This window comes from Neoarius graeffei, chromosome 23 (assembly GCF_027579695.1).
Source record: "Neoarius graeffei isolate fNeoGra1 chromosome 23, fNeoGra1.pri, whole genome shotgun sequence".
Lineage (NCBI taxonomy): Eukaryota > Metazoa > Chordata > Actinopteri > Siluriformes > Ariidae > Neoarius > Neoarius graeffei.
Genome location: NC_083591.1, coordinates 2207311 through 2226657, shown reverse-complemented (window position 1 = coordinate 2226657; position 19347 = coordinate 2207311). Strand labels below are relative to the sequence as shown.

General features: G+C 43.5%; 1 protein-coding gene across 3 annotated transcripts in view; it reads left to right on the top strand.

Moving 5' to 3' along the window:
* The first annotated feature begins 456 nt into the window (after positions 1–456).
* Positions 457–19347, top strand: part of si:ch211-207d6.2 (sickle tail protein homolog) — a 57798-nt gene continuing 38907 nt past the window's right edge. Inside the window, exon 1 of one of the 3 annotated variants that reach the window (XM_060905598.1) lies at positions 457–612. In XM_060905598.1, coding sequence (XP_060761581.1) covers positions 472–612 — 141 coding nt within the window. In that variant the 5' untranslated portion in view covers positions 457–471. Of the gene's footprint in view, positions 613–3918; positions 4140–19347 lie in introns of those variants that run through there. The other 2 variants (XM_060905596.1, XM_060905597.1) reach the window with 2 other exon arrangements.

The window sequence follows — 19347 nt, the reverse complement described above, 5'->3', positions numbered from 1 at the left end:
TCGTTGTCAAAAAATTATGTTTGATATCATTTTGAAGCTAAAAGATTTCTCTGTCTAGTGATACCATTTATATATGTTGTCAAAATATATTGTATTTTATGCCAAAGAATACATCCAATGGTGGAATGGCACTTTAACCTTGAACATATTTTTAAATTACAAAAGTGCACGTTTAAAAAAAACAACAACAGTACATATAAAGTGTAATTTCCTGTATAATTTTGCCAAACATGATGGAACATAAAGATTATGCGTGCACATGATGATAAAACCTGTAGTACGGGGGATTTGTATTGTTTACAAAGTCCCATCCAGAGTTATCGACTTTTCCAACATGTCTGTTTTTCCATCTCCTCATCAGAGCCAGTAAAGAGCGAGCGGAGGCTGTGCTCAGCAGAGGATGTGGACAATCTGGACAGGAAGTCGAGCAACAGGGACGTGTGTGACCGATCGAACCCCTGGTCCCCTCTCATGCTTCCTCGAAAGCACACACTCACCATGCAGACTCAGAATGCCGAGCAGCGGAGAGAAGCCTTTCTGGAGCTCCTGAAGCAGAAATACCCTCATCACGCATCAGCCATCGCCGGACATCAGGAGAGACTCCGGGATCACGTAAGCTACTCATGAGTGTTGTTGAGTTCTGGATTCTGATTGGTTAAAAGGTGTTGATTAATTTTCCAGAACAGCAGCTCTGACAGCAGTGCAGCAGGTTGGTGGTTTCCATAGTAACAGCTCATGCACAGGGACGGGTGTGGAATTTGATGAAAAAAATCTTTATAGTCTAAGCAGAATGCAAGATTTGTAAAAGGCACATACTGTTTTAGGAAACTAATTAATTCAGGGCACTAACAGGAACTCAGCTTCATCACACCACTCTGCTGTCACTGATTATTTTACTGTAACAGCACAACATGGAGTGTTTTATTTCTGAACGAATCTGTGATTTGCAGCTCTGTGGCTCTTCAGAAGTCACAGCTCATCTCATGGTTTAATGTACAACCCCGATTCCAAAAAGTTGGGACAAAGTACAAATTGTAAATAAAAACGGAATGCAATAATTTTCAAAAACTGATATTGTATTCACAATAGAACACAGACAACATATCAAATGTCGAAAGTGAGACATTTTGAAATTTCATACCAAATATTGGCTCATTTGAAATTTCATGACAGCATCACATCCTAAAAAAGTTGGGACAGGGGCAATAAGAGGCTGGAAAAGTTAAAGGTACAAAAAAGGAACAGCTGGAGGACCAAATTGAAACTCATTAGGTCAATTGGCAATAGGTCATTAACATGACTGGGTATAAAAAGAGCATCCTGGAGTGGCAGCGGCTCTCAGAAGTAAAGATGGGAAGAGGATCACCAATCCCCCTAATTCTGCGCCGACAAATAGCGGAGCAATATCAGAAAGGAGTTCGACAGTGTAAAATTGCAAAGAGTTTGAACATATCATCATCTACAGTGCATAATATCATCAAAAGATTCAGAGAATCTGGAAGAATCTCTGTGCGTAAGGGTCAAGGCCGGAAAACCATACTGGGTGCCCGTGATCTTCGGGCCCTTAGACGGCACTGCATCACATACAGGCATGCTTCTGTATTGGAAATCACAAAATGGGCTCAGGAATATTTCCAGAGAACATTATCTGTGAACACAATTCACCGTGCCATCCGCCGTTGGCAGCTAAAACTCTATAGTTCAAAGAAGAAGCCGTATCTAAACACGATCCAGAAGCGCAGACGTCTTCTCTGGGCCAAGGCTCATTTAAAATGGACTGTGGCAAAGTGGAAAACTGTTCTGTGGTCAGACGAATCAAAATTTGAAGTTCTTTATGGAAATCAGGGACACCGTGTCATTCGGACTAAAGAGGAGAAGGACGACCCGAGTTGTTATCAGCGCTCAGTTCAGAAGCCTGCATCTCTGATGGTATGGGGTTGCATTAGTGCGTGTGGCATGTGCAGCTTACACATCTGGAAAGACACCATCAATGCTGAAAGGTATATCCAGGTTCTAGAGCAACATATGCTCCCATCCAGACGACGTCTCTTTCAGGGAAGACCTTGCATTTTCCAACATGACAATGCCAAACCACATACTGCATCAATTACAGCATCATGGCTGCGTAGAAGAAGGGTCCGGGTACTGAACTGGCCAGCCTGCAGTCCAGATCTTTCACCCATAGAAAACATTTGGCGCATCATAAAATGGAAGATACGACAAAAAAGACCTAAGACAGTTGAGCAACTAGAATCCTACATTAGACAAGAATGGGTTAACATTCCTATCCCTAAACTTGAGCAACTTGTCTCCTCAGTCCCCAGACGTTTACAGACTGTTGTAAAGAGAAAAGGGGATGTCTCACAGTGGGAAACATGGCCTTGTCCCAACTTTTTTGAGATGTGTTGTTGTCATGAAATTTAAAATCACCTAATTTTTCTCTTTAAATGATACATTTTCTCAGTTTAAACATTTGATATGTCATCTATGTTCTATTCTGAATAAAATATGGAATTTTGAAACTTCCACATCATTGCATTCCGTTTTTATTTACAATTTGTACTTTGTCCCAACTTTTTTGGAATTGGGGTTGTATATTTAGCTGAATATTACATTCCCTTTTAATATGCTACAGTATATTACATTAAGGGGCGGCACGGTGGTGTAATGGTTTGCACTGTCGCCTCACAGCAAGAAGGTCCTGGGTTCGAGCCCAGCGGCTGGCGATGACCTTTCTGTGTAGAGTTTGCATGTTCTCCCCGTGTCTGCATGGGTTTCCTCCGGGTGCTCTGGTTTCTCCTACAGTCCAAAGACATGCAGGTTAGGATAATTGGTGGCTCTAAATTTACTGTAGGTCCGAGTTTGAATCCTGGCGACTTGTCCAGTGTGAACCCCGCCTCTCACCCATAGTCAGCTGGGATAGGATCCAGCCCGCGACCCTGTAGAACAGGATAAGCGGCTACAGATAATGGATGGAAGGATATTACATTAAGTTAAATGAGCTGATTCTTCTCTGTTGCAGTGTTCAGTACAGTTTGGTGATTTTTCCTGAATTGTGATGAGCATCACTGTCACACATTCAGTTTACTGACAGGATAAATCTCTGAGCTACAGTTTGTTTTGAAACTTTTCTAAATCACATAATTCCTTCATTTGTTCTTGTGATGATTCTGTGCCATGTAATGTCTCTCTCTTTAATCGCATTTTCCCCTTAATGAACTTAGTGGAGATGACATTTCTATAGCTGGCTATTTATTTCCACTTGACATTTCCAGTAAATCCTTTCTGCCTGATTAACCCAGATGTGCCTGAAATCTTTCATCAAGATCTTACTTTGTTTTTTTAGGTTTATTTTAATTGCTGGTTATCATTTCTTTGACATTGTCCTCAATGCTGCAGAACAGATTTTTACGACAAAATTTATTGTAATGACGCACTTTGGCCACAAGACGGAGCGCTTTTACAGCGTGACGACTCTTACTGCACTGAACCGAGTCATGCGAACAAAACCGCTGGCATGGAACGAATCGTTTTGATGTTTATTCTGTATTTACCACAAAGAGGATGAAGAAATGTATGTCTAAATAAATGTATGTCTACAGTTTTAGTTCTGCACCAAAGTAAAAAAAAAAAAAGTTTATTTGTCAAAATGGCTTGCGAGCTGATTTGATTCATTATTGAGTCGATTAAAGAGAACCGGTCAAATGAATCAATAATAATAATAAACATGAAAACATATGTAGGTAATCAAACACTCTTGCATCGAATACACATTATAACGCAATGTTATCTACAGTTCAGAACATTTATGTTTTATTTCTTTAATATACAAAAGGAATCGATTCCCCGCAGCTGATTCGGTTCCTTTAGTGAATCAGTTCTGAGTCGGACAGGTTTAACAGGTAGAACCGAACAGGGATTCGTTTGTTACGCGCGTGCGCGTGAGAGAGAGCGAGAGAGAGAGCGCGAGCTCCAGTGACTCTGGCCCGGCTCAGGAGAATCGAACCGGAAGTTCCGGAGCCTGACTCTGGCGCGCGACTCGGTTGGCTCATGCCGCCCTGCGCGTGCCGACTCCCGGTGTGGACGCGTCTCTCCGCGCGCTGAAGTTTAGGACTCTCCCGGGTCTCTCTGTCCCTCAGGTACCGCGCCCAGCTTTCAGCATCTATCTATCTATCTATCTATCTATCTATCTATCTATCTATCTATCTATCTGTCTGTCTGTCTGTCTGTCTGTTTGTTTGCTTATTTGTTTATTTATTATAAAATTCAGAAAAAAATTATTTATTATAAAAACAGAAAAGTTCTGTTTTTCTTCTTTGCTTCTCACTCCGCACGCGCGCCTCTAATTAATTAATGCGCCTGTAATTAATTGTGGTGTTTGAGCAGGAAACACTGCAGAACCAGTGACTGGGGATTTTACTGATATTAAAAGCAGCTTTTAAAAAAGAAAGATTGGTGTAACCTGATGTTTTTACACTGTTGTTGTTGTTGTTGTTGTTGTTTAACAGCTGGATAATTGGAATGAGATTCAAAAGCATTTGCAAAATAAACCAGTGTCGGTGTGTTTGTGGTTTGGATGAAAATGACCAAAAATTGCAGTGGTGTGTGTGTGTGTGTGTGAGTGTGAGAGAGAGAGAGAGAGAGAGAGAGAGATTGATATCAAAAATTACAACCAAAACACACTTCTGGAATTTTGTCAAGTTTTGAAGCACTTTAACACCCCTGACTGTCTGACTGCTCTGGCACCCACAGGTGATTTAGTTTCCAACATGTTTTCCTTTTAAATTATTATTTTTTTATCTTTACTGGCTATTTTTGCACCCAGAAACATTTGCACTTTAGAATTGACTGGGTATCGGTTCTGTTCTGCTGTTCATAAAACCTCAGTAGCTCTAATGCTCGCTGTGTGATTTATAAACCTGAGCTTTCTGATGTTTCTTTCATAACAGATGTGTGAATTTGCATAAATGTGGCACAAATTCAAGTCCAGACTGAATGATTGAGGTTTCTTTGTTTTGGCTGAATTCCAGTTTCCTTCATTCTTGTATTTAATTGCTTTTTTTTTTAAACCAGAAATGATGTGTGTATGTTGTGTGTTTTTACTCCTCCGTCTCTAAATGATGGGCTTAGTGAAGTGTACGCTCTTTAGCACGCATGTTCTGTAAACAGATTCGCTCCGTCACACAACACTGTTGTCAAAACATCACCAGGACAGCAGCAGGAGGACGAGGAGGACGAGGAGGACGGCTGGGTTTAAAAGGCATCACTTTGGACACTTTTTAACCCCTTCGGACATGATGTGTACAACTGTTCGCATGAAGTTCCGTAGCGTTTTTGCTTGTATCTGAAGGGGTTAAAGAAACTAAGCATGCCAGTTAAACTGGTACGAAATGTTTCATCAGTGCAGTCATTTTTACACACAACACCACGATGATATTCTCTTTGGTAATTTACTGCAGTGTCGCGTTGACGCTAAACAGAAATTGTGAAACCTGAATCTCATCTTTGAGAAGTCAGTTTATCACTTTGTGTTCACACCGAGTGTGAAAAGTCCTTCGTGTCACTTGTTATTAATTTCTACTGGGTGTGTAATTAATGCTACTATTGTCTCTTGTGGGTGTGGCCTGTCCAGGGGTATATCTAAATAATTTGTTTACATGTTACACGCTCAGCTCTGTTCTCTGATTGGATTAACAAAGCAAGCTACCTGTACTAGCTGCGTACGCTCAGAGTCTCCAGCGGTCCCTGATCCTTTCTTCTGAGGTTTATTTTGCTTCATAAAATCTTTATACATGTTTAATGTGAGGTCTTATGTAACAGGATAAGATGAAACCATGCTTAAAGGTTTTTTTTTCTTCCATTGTTGTGTTTAACAGTTAAATTTTTTTTTTGGGCGGCACGGTGGTGTAGTGGTTAGCGCTGTCGCCTCACAGCAAGAAGGTCCGGGTTCGAGCCCTGTGGCTGGCGAGGGCCTTTCTGTGCGGAGTTCGCATGTTCTTCCCGTGTCCGCGTGGGTTTCCTCCGGGTGCTCCGGTTTCCCCCACAGTCCAAAGACATGCAGTTAGGTTAACGTGGGGCGGCCTTGGGCTGAGGTGCCCTTGAGTGAGGTACCGAACCCCTGACTGCTCCCCAGGCGCTCTGGTGTGGCTGCCCACTGCTCTGGGTGTGTGTGTGTGTGTTCACTGCTTCAGATGGGTTAAATGCAGAGGATGAATTTCACTGTGCTTGAAGTGTGCATGTGACAAAATAAAGGTTTCTTCTTAATTGGGAACTAATTACAGGTAGGAACTAAAGGTGTGAGCGGGGAACTGATGAAACATCGGACCACATGTGCCGAAGGAGGGCGAGAGGAATCGTTCGAGAGGAGTGTGTGGATTTGTCGCTTTACAGCATTTGAGAAAATCTCAGTTCAAACATCTGTTTTGATTTGTTCTTGTGGCTGAAATCCCACCTCATGTAATAGATGAAATGATTTATTCATATTTTGGGAAATGGAACGAAATAAGTTTGTTCAGGAGGAAAAAATATTAAACCTGGCAACAAACAATGTTAAGAACTGAAGGAGTGGGATTTAAAAAACCCAGTCCTTTAACTTTTATCAGGTAACATCAGTTCACATATGCCGCTTTTCCACTACCAACGCGGCTGAGTCGGGCTGAGCCGTGCCGTGCTGAGTCGGGCTGAGTCGAGCTGAGTGGGGCTGTTGGAGTTGCATTTCGACTACAACCGCGCTGAACCGTGCTGGCTGGAAGTGGGTGGACACATTGGGTGGAGTTAGCGAAAGTGGGTGGACGTCACATGATGTCGTTAGGTGGCGCAAACAGTGGCATCAGTGAGCTTTTAAGCGGTAGTCTCACGACCCGGATAGTAAACAATAAACATGGAGGACATGGAGTCGTTAGTGTTGCTGGTCTTGGTGCTGTGGCTTGTTGTCACCGACAACGCCAACAGATACTGGCAAGAGCGTATAGATGAGGCGAGGCGCATAAGGCTTCAGAAATTCTCATAATTCGTAATTATTATTCTTCCGGGTTTACGGTGTTTACAGATCCCAGCGTGCTCGCGGGGCGTGTGTGGGCATGTGAGGACACTCCTCCTCACCAATCAGTGCACAGGGGAGTGTCTGCTCACGCCCCCAGCCTCACTCGGTTCGGTTTGGCTCGCTTCAGCCCCACTCCAAAACCGTGCAAGTCTTGGGTGCTGAGCAGGGCTGAAGCGAGCTGAGTCGTGCTGTTCTAAGGTAGTCGAAACGCGAGCCGTGTTGGGCTGAAGTGAGCTGAAAAAGGGTAGTGGAAAAGGGCCATTAGTGGTACATCTTGCATTCTGGCTTTACACATGAGGACTTTGCGTACGTTTTTCCTGAGTCGTAACTTCTCGTAAAAATGTTGAGTTTTAGCCCTGTTTAGCCCCGCCCCTCAGGACGTCAGTGTGTAGGGCTGGGCAATATGATGATGCACTGCGCTATGTTGTCGATATTATGATCATTGCGAAATCCACTTTTTTTAAATATCGTGAGAATTACACTCTCTTCTAACTTTCTTTGCAACAGTTATTGAATCGTAATTACCCGAGTTAGTGTTGTTTTGAGTCATTTGTAAAATGTTTAAAAAAATTTTTTACAGTGTTAAATGATGTATTTCTTGAGACGTTAAAGGGGCGTCTCCCGTTTCCCAGAAACCTCTGCGCCAAGTCGCGAGTCACCATGTTAGCATCTGAAAATTCCACTGTTTTAAAAACAATCCACAACAATGCGATGGCGTCCTCAGCCGTAGACCGTAAAATGTAACATGAAATCTGTCGAAGTTGTTCCATATTAAATTCTTTCAACATAACCCATGGTTATTCTCTTATAATGGACCAGAACCGGCCTCGTCTGTCTTCATGAAGGGAAGAAAACGTTTGAGATTTCACATTTTGAAGGAATCGTTAACAGTGAGTTTGCAGAGGTTTTGTTGCACAGAGAGCTAACGGAGTAACTTAAACAAAACAAAAAGACCACGCTAGATTCTGGGAAGAGTGAGACTGTAGTGTGACGTATTGCATGGTGTAGGAACGTCAGGTTGATGGTGTAATCGTAACTCCAGTGTGAAAGTGTGTGAATTGATGATTAATCACAACATGAGCGCTGTGGAGATGGAACAAAACCTCGTCAGATTTACAGTCCTGATAGAGACACGTAGAGATGCGAGGTCTGATCAGACGTCTCGCTTTTCTCTGATCTTCATATTTGTGATGACGGCGAGGCGAGGAGTCGTGTTTCTGGAAGGTGAGAGTAACTGCACCATCACGCCCCCACCGCTCGCTCGCTGGCTGGCTCAGACCCGCCGGTGCCAGTGCGTTTTCAGCGTGTTTTCTCATTGGCTGAAATCCCCATGCCCTTGGCGCTGAGTGATATCAGAGCCGTGGGAGCGATGCCCTTATTTCCCCTCCTGCAATATCCTCCGGAGCCAGAGAGCGTGCATGAGGAGGTTTGATTTATTCTGGCCTTTGCAAGATTTTCAAAGGTCTGGCACAAGACCAGCGCAGATGAACCGTAGCCTTTTCCAGCTGTGATTAGAGAGTGCAGTGGAGCAGACGAGTGCCTTCGGAGTGCACAACTTTACTTTAGAGGAACAGAAATGTTACCTGTTGTTAATGCACAAGTACGGCTTGATTGATCACAAGATGGCTGTATGTATGCTTGCTAAAACAGTTGGTAGTAAAAATTTGTTAGAAAATATTGCAACTCCAGCAGCGAGTGGAGTGAGTGGGATTGTGTGTTGCATTAAAAAAAAAACTAAGGGAGTTTGCTGGTACATTTGTGTAAAAATCGTCTACAAAATGATTGTTAAATACAGACTAGATGCAGCTGACTGGATAAAAATTTTGTTCTGAATTGCCATTTAAATTTGTCATTTTGTTTTTATTTAGACGATTTCATTCTTTAAAGAGTTTGTAATTGTTTTTATTCACACCCTCGACCTTTCCACCATTTTTTTTTTTTTTTTTAAATGCTTGCACAGGAAAAAAAAATGACAATTTCAAAAAATTCAGTACATTTTATCCAAACAGCTCCTTCCCTTCCTGGTACAGTAATTTAATTATTTTGAGAATTTCTAGACAAATGTATTTTTGACTGTTCCATGATGGAGGAACCCACTGAGAAACCCATAGACCTCTGCGGTGAAAAACAGCGTTCTGTCATGTTGGAGATCTTTGTGGAGATTACATGATGTTCATATATTGGTGTTTTCAAAAATGTTCCTTTTTTCCCCTTGTCTACTTTAGAGTGCGTGTTTGAAAAAAGGATGAGTGTTGTTTGGATGGAAAAGCAAAGCTGATAAATCAGGTGTGTGTTCAGATGGAGATCCCTTTAGCATGCTACATGCGCCGTCTAAACACTGACTGTTAGCATTGCTTATTGTGATTTAGTAGCAATCCCTGAACCCACAAGAAACCAAATGAGGTGGTGTATGGAAACGGTCTTCTGCCTTCTCCTGGGATTATTAGAACTGTTCCCCTAAATGAGTCTCTCTCTCTCTCTCTCTCTCTGTTGTTTTGTCTCCTACAGACTAAGTAACCCGTAATGATGGTGTCTGAATGCTAACATGTGTTGCTACGGTTTGTGGTGCAAAACGAGTTCCTGATCTGCTTGCAGCTGGAATGCCTTTGAGTGACGTCATTCACACCCACCGCCTTTTTGTGTCGATTTGAAATTCAAAAAATGCCGCGTTCTCCATCTGCACTGTTTCTCCTACACATTGAAACCGGTTTAGTCTTTCAGAGCCTGTTGCTTAATGCTAGTGTTTAATGACGGCTCTGCAGGCTGAGTCACTCCACACGGTGCAGCGAGCCACCTGCCACGCTCCATAAACCTCAGGACGGAGTGGATGTGAAATTTGGCACCGAGGACAATCGAGGCTTTTATTCTCTCCTGCAGCGTGTTGTTACGCGTGACTGGCCAGGGAACTTGTACTGCACCAGCACCTGTGCAGAGATACCATCTACCACAGCACCGTGTGGGTGGTGGGGGGGGACTTGGCAAAGTCATTTTCATTCTGTGCTCCTTTGGGTTTCACTGTGTTCCAAGACACACCCTTAATGAGTCTCTTATTATTCGGAAGTGATTTTTTATTATTATTATTATTATTATCATCGATGGTATGAAACTGTCTTTCACTCTCCAAGGGTTCTGTGTGGAATCTCTTCTTATCCCCTGGTCTCATGTTCTCCGTAAAACCTTCAAGCGTTCCTCCAAAGGGACCGTCAGAGAGCACTTAATGATCCTCCATGTCATTTTATAAAGAGTGTAACAAGCTATATTTGTCTGAAACATCTTTTATCTGATATAAAAAATAAGAGGGGCCCGGCCGGGCTCAGCCCGAAGTGGTGACGTGGGCACGACCTCCTATGGGTTCACCATCCACAGAGGTAGCTGTAGGGGGCCGGTGCAGTGTGGATTGAGCGGCAGTCGAAGGCAGGGGCCTCGACGACCTGATCCCCGAACACAGCGGCTAGCTGTTGGGACATGGAATGTCACTTTCCTGGGGGGGAAAGAGCCTGAGCTTGTGCGAGAGGTTGAGAGGTACCGGCTAGAGATAGTCGGGCTCACCTCCACACACAGCTTGTGCTCCAGAACCCAGCTCCTTGAGAGGGGCTGGACTCTCCACTTCTCTGGAGTCGCCCACGGTGAGCGGCGGCGGGCTGGTGTGGGCTTGCTTATAGCTCCCCAGCTCAGCCGCCATGTGTTGGAGTTTACCCCAGTGAATGAGAGGGTCGCCTCTCTGCGCCTTCGGGTCGGGGAGAGGGCTCTTGCTGTTGTTTGTGCCTACGGGCCGAATAGCAGTATAGAGTATCCGGTCTTCTTGGAGTCCCTGGGAGAGGTACTGAGAGGTGCTCAGACTGGGGACTCCATTGTTCTCAGGGCTCGAAATTCGTGGTGGTCCGGTCGCCCAAGGCGACTTAATTTGTCATTTGGCGAGTAATTCCTGTCACTAGCCAGCCCGGCTGGCTAGTTGAAAATAAAAAATATATATGAAGCGAAGATTCAGACACACCATCAACTAAAGCCGCCACATATTAAGCACGTGCCGTGTCTGGGTTAATCGACGTGTTTATCGGCAGGACGGTCAGGCTGTCGGTTTTTTCAGTACTGCGCATGCATATAACAGACATCCCAAGTCTCCCGGAAGTTCCAGGAGTCTCCCGCATATTGATAGTGGCTCCCTGATGCCCGCAAATTGGATAATGTCTCCCGGAATCTAGAGCAAGCGAGCAAGAGCGCGCACGCGAAACATTAATGTCTGCATCGCGCATATGACGGAATGCGCGAGGGAGCGCGAGAGAGACTGCGTGTATGCCAGTTCATGAAGCGCGTGCTAGACAAAGAGCATCCTGATTGGTTTACAGACATCCCAACCTGCAGACCGGGGGAAAAAAGTCCAATATATTATTATTTGTTGATATGATATTATGGTGCTCTGTGTTGTTCTCATTTATGTATTTAACAACAGTATCAAAATACTCCGGTTCTTGAAATAAATGCACATTAGTCATGAACAATGGTAACTACTCTCTTTTGCGTTATTTTTGACAGAAGTAAAATCAGGGATGAAAGTAAGCCGGTCCTGGCTGGTCCGGTGTACCATGAAAAGATTTGGCCTTACCGGAAAGAAAAATATACTGTCTCTGAAAAAACATGCACTTTCAGCATAACAACACACCTGCTAACGTCAGTTTACCAAAAGCAACACGTTTTCCTCAATATCCATTGCATATACCTGGTTCTGACCTGTCTCTGAATTCTGTCTGAAGTGAATTCCTTCCGTGTTTCACTCGACAGACAGCGTGCGGGAGAGCGCGCGCGTGGAGCCACTGCTTCACCATCCTGCGCCAACGTGCGCAGCTGCTATCCAAAGGGTTTTAGTAGATAGAATGTCCAAAATGAAAAGTTTTCAACTGTTCAGCTAAAAAAAGTTATTAAAACGATTGTGTTGTTGAAATGATGGGTTTGCAATTTATTTATAATCAAAAACTGATACAGGTGGATGAAAGAGTGATGGTGTGATAAAGTCCTATACTAGTACTACTGAGTGATAAGAAGTCCTAGTGAATGCTTGATAAATAGACAATAATAAATAATTAGGTGTATTTTTCGGTGCTCGCTGCGTGCGCGCACTATAACTCAAAATAATAGTAACGGCAAGAAATAAGTTACTTTCACCCCTGAGTAAAATTCATACATGAACAAATTTTGGCGAGTTGAGTTTCTGTTTGGCGAGTTACTTTGGAAGGTAACTAGTCCGGCTGGCTGGTGAAAAAATATACGAATTTCGAGCCCTGGTTCTACTGGGGGATTTTAACGCTCACGTGGGCGACGACAGTGACACCTGGAGGGGCGTGATTGGGAGGAACGGCCTCCCCGATCTGAACCCGAGTGGTGCTTTGTTATTGGACTTCTGTGCTAGACACAGTTTGTCCATGACGAACACCATGTTTGAGCATAGGGGTGTCCATAAGTGCACGTGGCACCAGGACACCTTTGGTCGGAGGTCGATGATCAACTTTGTTGTCGTTTCATTTGATCTCCGGCCCTATGTCTCGGACACTCGGGTGAAGAGAGGGGCTGAGCTGTCAACTGATCACCACCTGGTGGTGTGTTGGATCTGCTGGCGGAGGAGGAAGCCAGACAGACCTGGCAGGCCCAAACAAATGGTGAGGGTCTGCTGGGAACGTCTGGCCGAGCACTCTGTCAGGGAAGTCTTTAACTCCCAGCTTCTGAGGGAGGCAGGGGACATTGAGTGGACCATGTTCTCTGCCTCCATTGTCGATGCGGCTGTTCAGAGCTGTGGCCGCAAGGTCTCCGGTGCCTGTCGTGGCAGCAATCCCCGAACCCGTTGGTGGACACCAGAAGTAAGGGATGCCGTCAAGCTGAAGGAGTCCTATCGGGCCATGTTGGCCTCCGGGTCTCCTGAGGCAGCTGACGGGTATCGGCAGGCCAGGCGTGCCGCAGCTCAGGCAGTTGCGGAGGCAAAAACTTGGAACTGGGAGGAATTCGGTGAGGCCATGGAGGAGGACTATTAGTCGGCCTCGAGGAAATTCTGGCAAACCATCTGGCGCCTCAGGAGGGGGAAGCAGTACTCTGCCAACACTGTTTACAGTGCGGGTGGGGGAGCTGTTGACCTCGACTGGGGATAATGTTGGGCTGTGGAAGGAATACTTCGAGGATCTCCTCAATCCCACCATCACGTCTTCCATTGAGGAAGCGGGGGCTGATGACTCAGAGGTGGACTCGTCCATTACACATGTCGAAGTCACTGAGGTGGTTTGCAAGCTCCTCGGTGGTAAGGCACTGGGGGTGGATGAGATCCGCCCCGAGTATCTCAAGTCTCTGGATGTTGTGGGGCTGTCTTGGCTGACACGCCTCTGCAACATCGCGTGGTGGTTGGGGACCGTGCCTCTGGAGTGGCAGACCAGGGTGGTGGTCCCTGTTTTTAAGAAAGGGGACCGGAGAGTGTGCTCCAATTATAGGGGAATCACACTTCTCAGCCTCCCCGGGAAGGTTTACTCCAGGGTACTGGAGAGGAGAATTCAGCCAATAGTTGAACCTTGGATCCAGGAGGAACAATGCAGTTTTCCTCCTGGTCGTGGAACACTGGACCAGCTCTGTACCCTTCATAGGGTGCTTGAGGGTTCATGGGAGTTTGCCCAACCAGTCCACATGTGCTTTGTGGATCTGGAGAAGGCATTCGACCGTGTCCCTCGTGGTATTCTGTGGGGGGTGCTTCGGGAGTATGGGGTTCGGGGCTCTTTGCTAAGGGCTGTCCGGTCCCTGTACGAACGGAGCAGGAGTCTGGTTCGCATTGCCGGCAGTAAGTCAGACCTGTTCCCAGTGCATGTTGGACTCTGGCAGGGCTGCCCTTTGTCACCAGTTCTGTTCATAATTTTTATGGACAATTTCTAGGCGCAGCCAGGGGCTGGAGGTTCCCTGTTTGGGAACCACAGGATTTCATCTCTGCTTTTTGCGGATGATGATGTCCTGTTGGCTTCTTCAAACCAGGACCTTCAGCATGCACTGGGGCAGTTTGCAGTCAAGTGTGAAGCAGCTGGGATGAGAATCAGCACCTCCAAGTCAGAGGCCATGGTTCTCGACCGGAAAAGGGTGGCTTGCCCTCTTCAGGTTGGTGGAGAAGTCCTGCCTCAAGTGGAGGAGTTTAAGTATCTCGGGATCTTGTTCACGAGTGAGGGAAGGATGGAGCGTGAGATCGACAGGCGCATCGGTGAAGCCTCTGCAGCGATGTGGTCGCTTTACCGGTTCATCGTGGTGAAGAAGGAGCTGAGCCAAAAGGCAAAGCTCTCAATTTACCGGTTGATCTATGTTCCAACTCTCACCTATGGTCATGAGCTTTGGGTAATGACCGAAAGAACAAGATCGCGGATACAAGCGGCCGAAATGAGTTTCCTTCACAGGGTGGCTGGGCGCTCCCTTAGGGTGAGAAGCACAGGTACTCGGGAGGAGCTCAGAGTAGAGCCGCTGCTCCTCCACATCGATAGGAATCAGCTGAGGTGGCTCGGGCATCTCTTTCGGATGCCTCCTGGACGCCTCCCTGGGGAGGTGTTCCAGGCATGTCCCCCCAGGAAGAGGCCCCAGGGAAGACCCAGGATACGCTGGAGGGACTATGTCTCTCGGCTGGCCTGGGGACACCTTGTTGTTCTTCCCGAGGACCTGGCCGAGGTGTCTGGGGAAAGGGAAGTTTGGGCTTCCATGCTTAGACTGCTGCCTCCGCGACCCGGCCCCGGATAAGCGGAAGATGATGAGATGAGATAAGAGAGAGAGGATATTACACAGAGGCATGAAGAAGATATGAAGTTCATCTTCAAGTGGGGAATGTATATATCACCAGTGAGCGAAGCAAATAAGTGAAATATTTTCAGCATGAGAAGATAAACTTCATATCTCTGCACCAATGTGTAATGTTCTTTATATTATATGGACACATCCACAAAAAATACACAAGTTATTTTAATTTTGAACGGGTTCACTATTTTACTTTGACAACGCGCATCTAGTCAGCGGGAAAACACTGGGAATGACGTCATCGGAGTGGATTATCGGGAAATATCTCACTTAGATCCGTGATGTTTCGTATGAAAAATGCGAGTTTTTCAATATGAGAAGATAAACTTCATATCTTCAAGCCAACATGTGATTTTTCTTTTTATTATTTCGACACATTCACAAACAAAGTCCCCAAATTTATCAAAACAATTCATCGATTTCCTCACGAGTGACAGGTTTATGTCCCGGTTTTGGTTCTCCATGTCCCAGATGGAGCTCGGATGAAAAACACGAGTGGCGTATTTCCCACTAAAACACTCGTCTGTATCATATAATAACATCTCAGGCTGGACTGGTATGAAGATCTGACAGAATGTATCATGGTATTGATACAACCTCATGACCGACTTTTCTGAGATATTGTGGCATCATTTAACTGAGATCTATTAGAATATCTTTATAACAGTTACAATCTCTGGAGCCAAAACTGTAAATAAATAAATAAATAAAAACTGAATAACTAAAATGTTGATTTAATTCATTATGTTGATGATTTAAAAGTTTATTTTAACTGAATTCATGGTGTGATGTGACGTAGAGGCAGAAAATATTCTCCTCTGTTTATTCACGCTGATGGAAAAAGCTCGTTACTGTGGAGTCCACACCCCGCAGCTCACGACCTGTTAATCATCAGCTTAAATAATCAGTTTTATCGACGCTCAGAGGCAGTTATTAAACCGTACTCTACTGATGTTTCTATTCATTCTACAGATATTATTAAATATTTTAAACAATGCAAAAACACTTTTAAATTTAAAAAGAACAGTATGAGTAACGATGGCGCACTGTTCAGTCAGTGTTTAGTAAACTGTATGTGATTTTAAAGTGTAATATAAACTGTTGGCCATGGACACCACTACTACAACTACTTTGCAGAGAATTTATTAGAAATAAAATGATAATGTTGTAGTTTCATTAAAATTACAGTTAAAAATCAATAGAATAGTAAGAAAAAAAAACCAGTGGACCAAGAATGGAGCCTTGAGGTACACCACATGAGTGCAGCCTTGAGATCTGATCTAAACCTCCGTGATGAAGGTTGAACGTTCTTATAAACAATAGAAAAGTAAAGATGGGTTAGATTTTGATTTTTTTTTTTTTTTTGCTTGTTTTTGTGAAGTGGTCCGTGACGGAATTCCTGGCTCAGAGACGTGACTGAAATGTTTTGTTGTGTTGAAACTCATCCCATTGTATCCAGTCCTTAATTAGAACAAAGTGATTGACTTGATGGAAAATCAGTAATAAAACTTTATCCACCTGACGGGAATGAAACGTTTTGGTTTTAGAATGAAACTCCACCACAGACCATGTTCATTCCATTCCTCTGGCACAAGAACTGAATTATTTCAATTCTGTAACAGTTCTTGCATGTCACAACTCCGCTCCATTTCAGTGTCCCAATACGGCGATACGCCGGAGTGACGCCCTTCATCTAGCCGTAGGCATCGAGTCACTGCTTTTGAAATGTTGACAGCGATGTTTCTGAGAAGCGCAGGCTTTACTGGCTTCAGGCATGTGCTGATGATATTCACTCTTTGTTGTATTATAATAATTTGACACACTTCATAATTATTTTTATAACATCATAGTTCAGATAATCACAGGACACAAGAATATTTTTGTTCATCCTCCTTTTTTTTTGACACTTTTATTAAAGTCTTGTCGGCTAGTTGAAGTACATTTTATATTTTAAAAAGTTGCTGATTTGGATTTTTTTTTAAAACACTTTTGTTTGGTGAACTAAAATCATGAGCTAAGGATGTGTGATATGATGCTCATCATGATACTCGGGTTCATGTCTACGATATGTAGACATTTCTCTGATTTCTACACAGTGTGACTGTATGCATGACTGCGGAAGCAAAATGGTTTCAACACAAAACCATGAAACGTTGAGATTGATGTTTTGTACTTCATGTCTACCAAAACTGGAAAACTTTTGGAAAACTGAGAGCGAGTCCCAACGATGTCTCTGTGCTCTCTGGGTGGGAGGGGCATATTCTCTTTCCTGTCAATCACAGTGCTTATATAGTGTATGCGGAAGAGGGCAGATAGCAAGTGATTAAAATTAGGAAGAAAATTTTCCTCAAGGTTGCAGTTGTTGATTTAAAATGTTTTAAGATCTCAGGATACCTGCTGGGTCTCAGAACAGTGTATTGAGCCACAGTTTATCACGATATTGATGTTCTCTTGTCGTCTGGACCAGCAGCACTCCAGTGGACCCAGAATGGAACCTTGAGGAACACCACATGACTGTATGATGTCATTTTGTTCTCCATGTGTTTACACCACCCTTATTTGATAAACATTATAAATGAAATACAGATTACATAAAGTTGTAATTTATTGTCACACCTCCACCTCAGATGCTTATGGTATGCATGCGCGTGCACACACACACACCATTTTTTCCTATTCATCTGTAAAGCTCAGACAGTGTAAACCTGCTCTCTCTGTGAACTTCCTGCACAAGCAGTGTTCATTAGCGCCTTTATGTCCAGGGCTTTTTGCTGAAATGTTAATGACTGGAATCGTCTCTCCTTTCAGACGGTGGAAAAACTTTTGGCACTGTAGCAGAACATCAGTCAGCACACACTTCTGGCCTGAGTTTGAAGTATTTCATGTGGATTTGGGCTTGTGCCAGGAAATACATACATTATTGAGATGTTAGATATGAATATGGAGATTTAGGGTTGCCAGGTCTGAATGAGGGGAAAACTTCAAGATGAAATAAATCAGTTTCCAACAGCGGTTTGCAGAAATCAGACTGCGGTAAACGTTAAAAACACAACTGTGACCATCAGCACAGAATATACAGTAAGATAATGTTTTGGATGATAAAATAGTCTTGTTGTTGAACAGGACACACACTCTGAATGGCTAAACCATATCACTGATGCTTAATAAGCAATTTATAAGCCAAAAAGTCCATTTTATTCATTTTTTTATTTATATAATAAACATTTTAATGAGTATTTACTATTAATTAATGTTTTCTTATTTCTACTAAGAAACCAGTTCAGCTGTTTGGAGTTTATTATACAGTAAATCTAAAACTAATAATAATTTTATTTCATTTAGATATTTTACTTATTTCAAATGGATTTGTTTTGTTTTTATTTTATTTTGCACATTTATTTCTAGAAAGAAGTAAAAACTTTCTGCCAGGAAAACAAGATCACCCATTTAAAGAAAAAAAAGGGGGATGCTAAAAACCTGCTGTAATAAGCTCATGATGGGAAAGAATAAGAAATAATTTTGACTGCCGACATTTTAACCACATAATTGACCATGTAATTACTGTTCACGTTAACGCAATCCCTCTAGGCTAATTAATTAATATAATTAAACCCTAAACAACAACTTGGCTGCAAGTCTATACAGTGATGAAACACAAACCTGGCACCCCGGCTCCGAGTCCCAGTGTCTGTTGTGTTGTTGCTGTAATTGTAGTTTGAAGGGCAGTGTGTTAGTTGTGTGTTTGTGGGCGCCGGGAGGTTTTGTGGTCGGTGTTGGAGGTTGGGAAACGGGTCTGAGTGAACAGGAGACTCGCTGTTAGTGTTTCAGACTCTGTACCAGTTTAGCGGCTCGTGTTTTGATTGTGGTTGTGAAGAATGTGCTGCTTTTCTCTCACACATTCCTGCAGCTCATAACAGCGAGTATGAGCAGTCAAGCTCAAAACCCATTAAACCACACTGCGCTTTTTTATTTCTAGAACTTTCTGACACTGCTGAAGAACTTTAGCGTGAATAATAACGCTGTAGGTTTGCATACAGAGTTCTGAAAACCAGCGTTTCCCTTCAGCTCTCAGAGAATGACATGAGTTTTGTTCAAGTCCTTTATTTATATAATCTGTAGATAATATTCATATTCATCGACGCAAACGGATCAGTTTTATATTTTAACTACATCCAGGACCAGATAAAAGTTTGGACACGCCTTCTAATTCCGGGTTTTTTTCTTTACTTGTATTAATTAAAATACACTTCATGTCTTAACATAATGAACTGCCTACAATGCAAAAATATAAAAGTCTTTTATATCCACACTGAAGATATTAAAAGGCAAAATACAAACAGGAAATAATTGTTTAATTGTGAGTCATTCACAGGAAGCGTTTAGAAAATAAACTTGAAGTTCAAGTGGCTTCTGTTTGAGCAGTTTTTTGTTTTGTAATGTGCTTTCGATGATCCAGTGTTTGTGAGGAAAGTTCTGTGTGTTCTGAGTCGGACTACGCGGTGCTTCAGTGG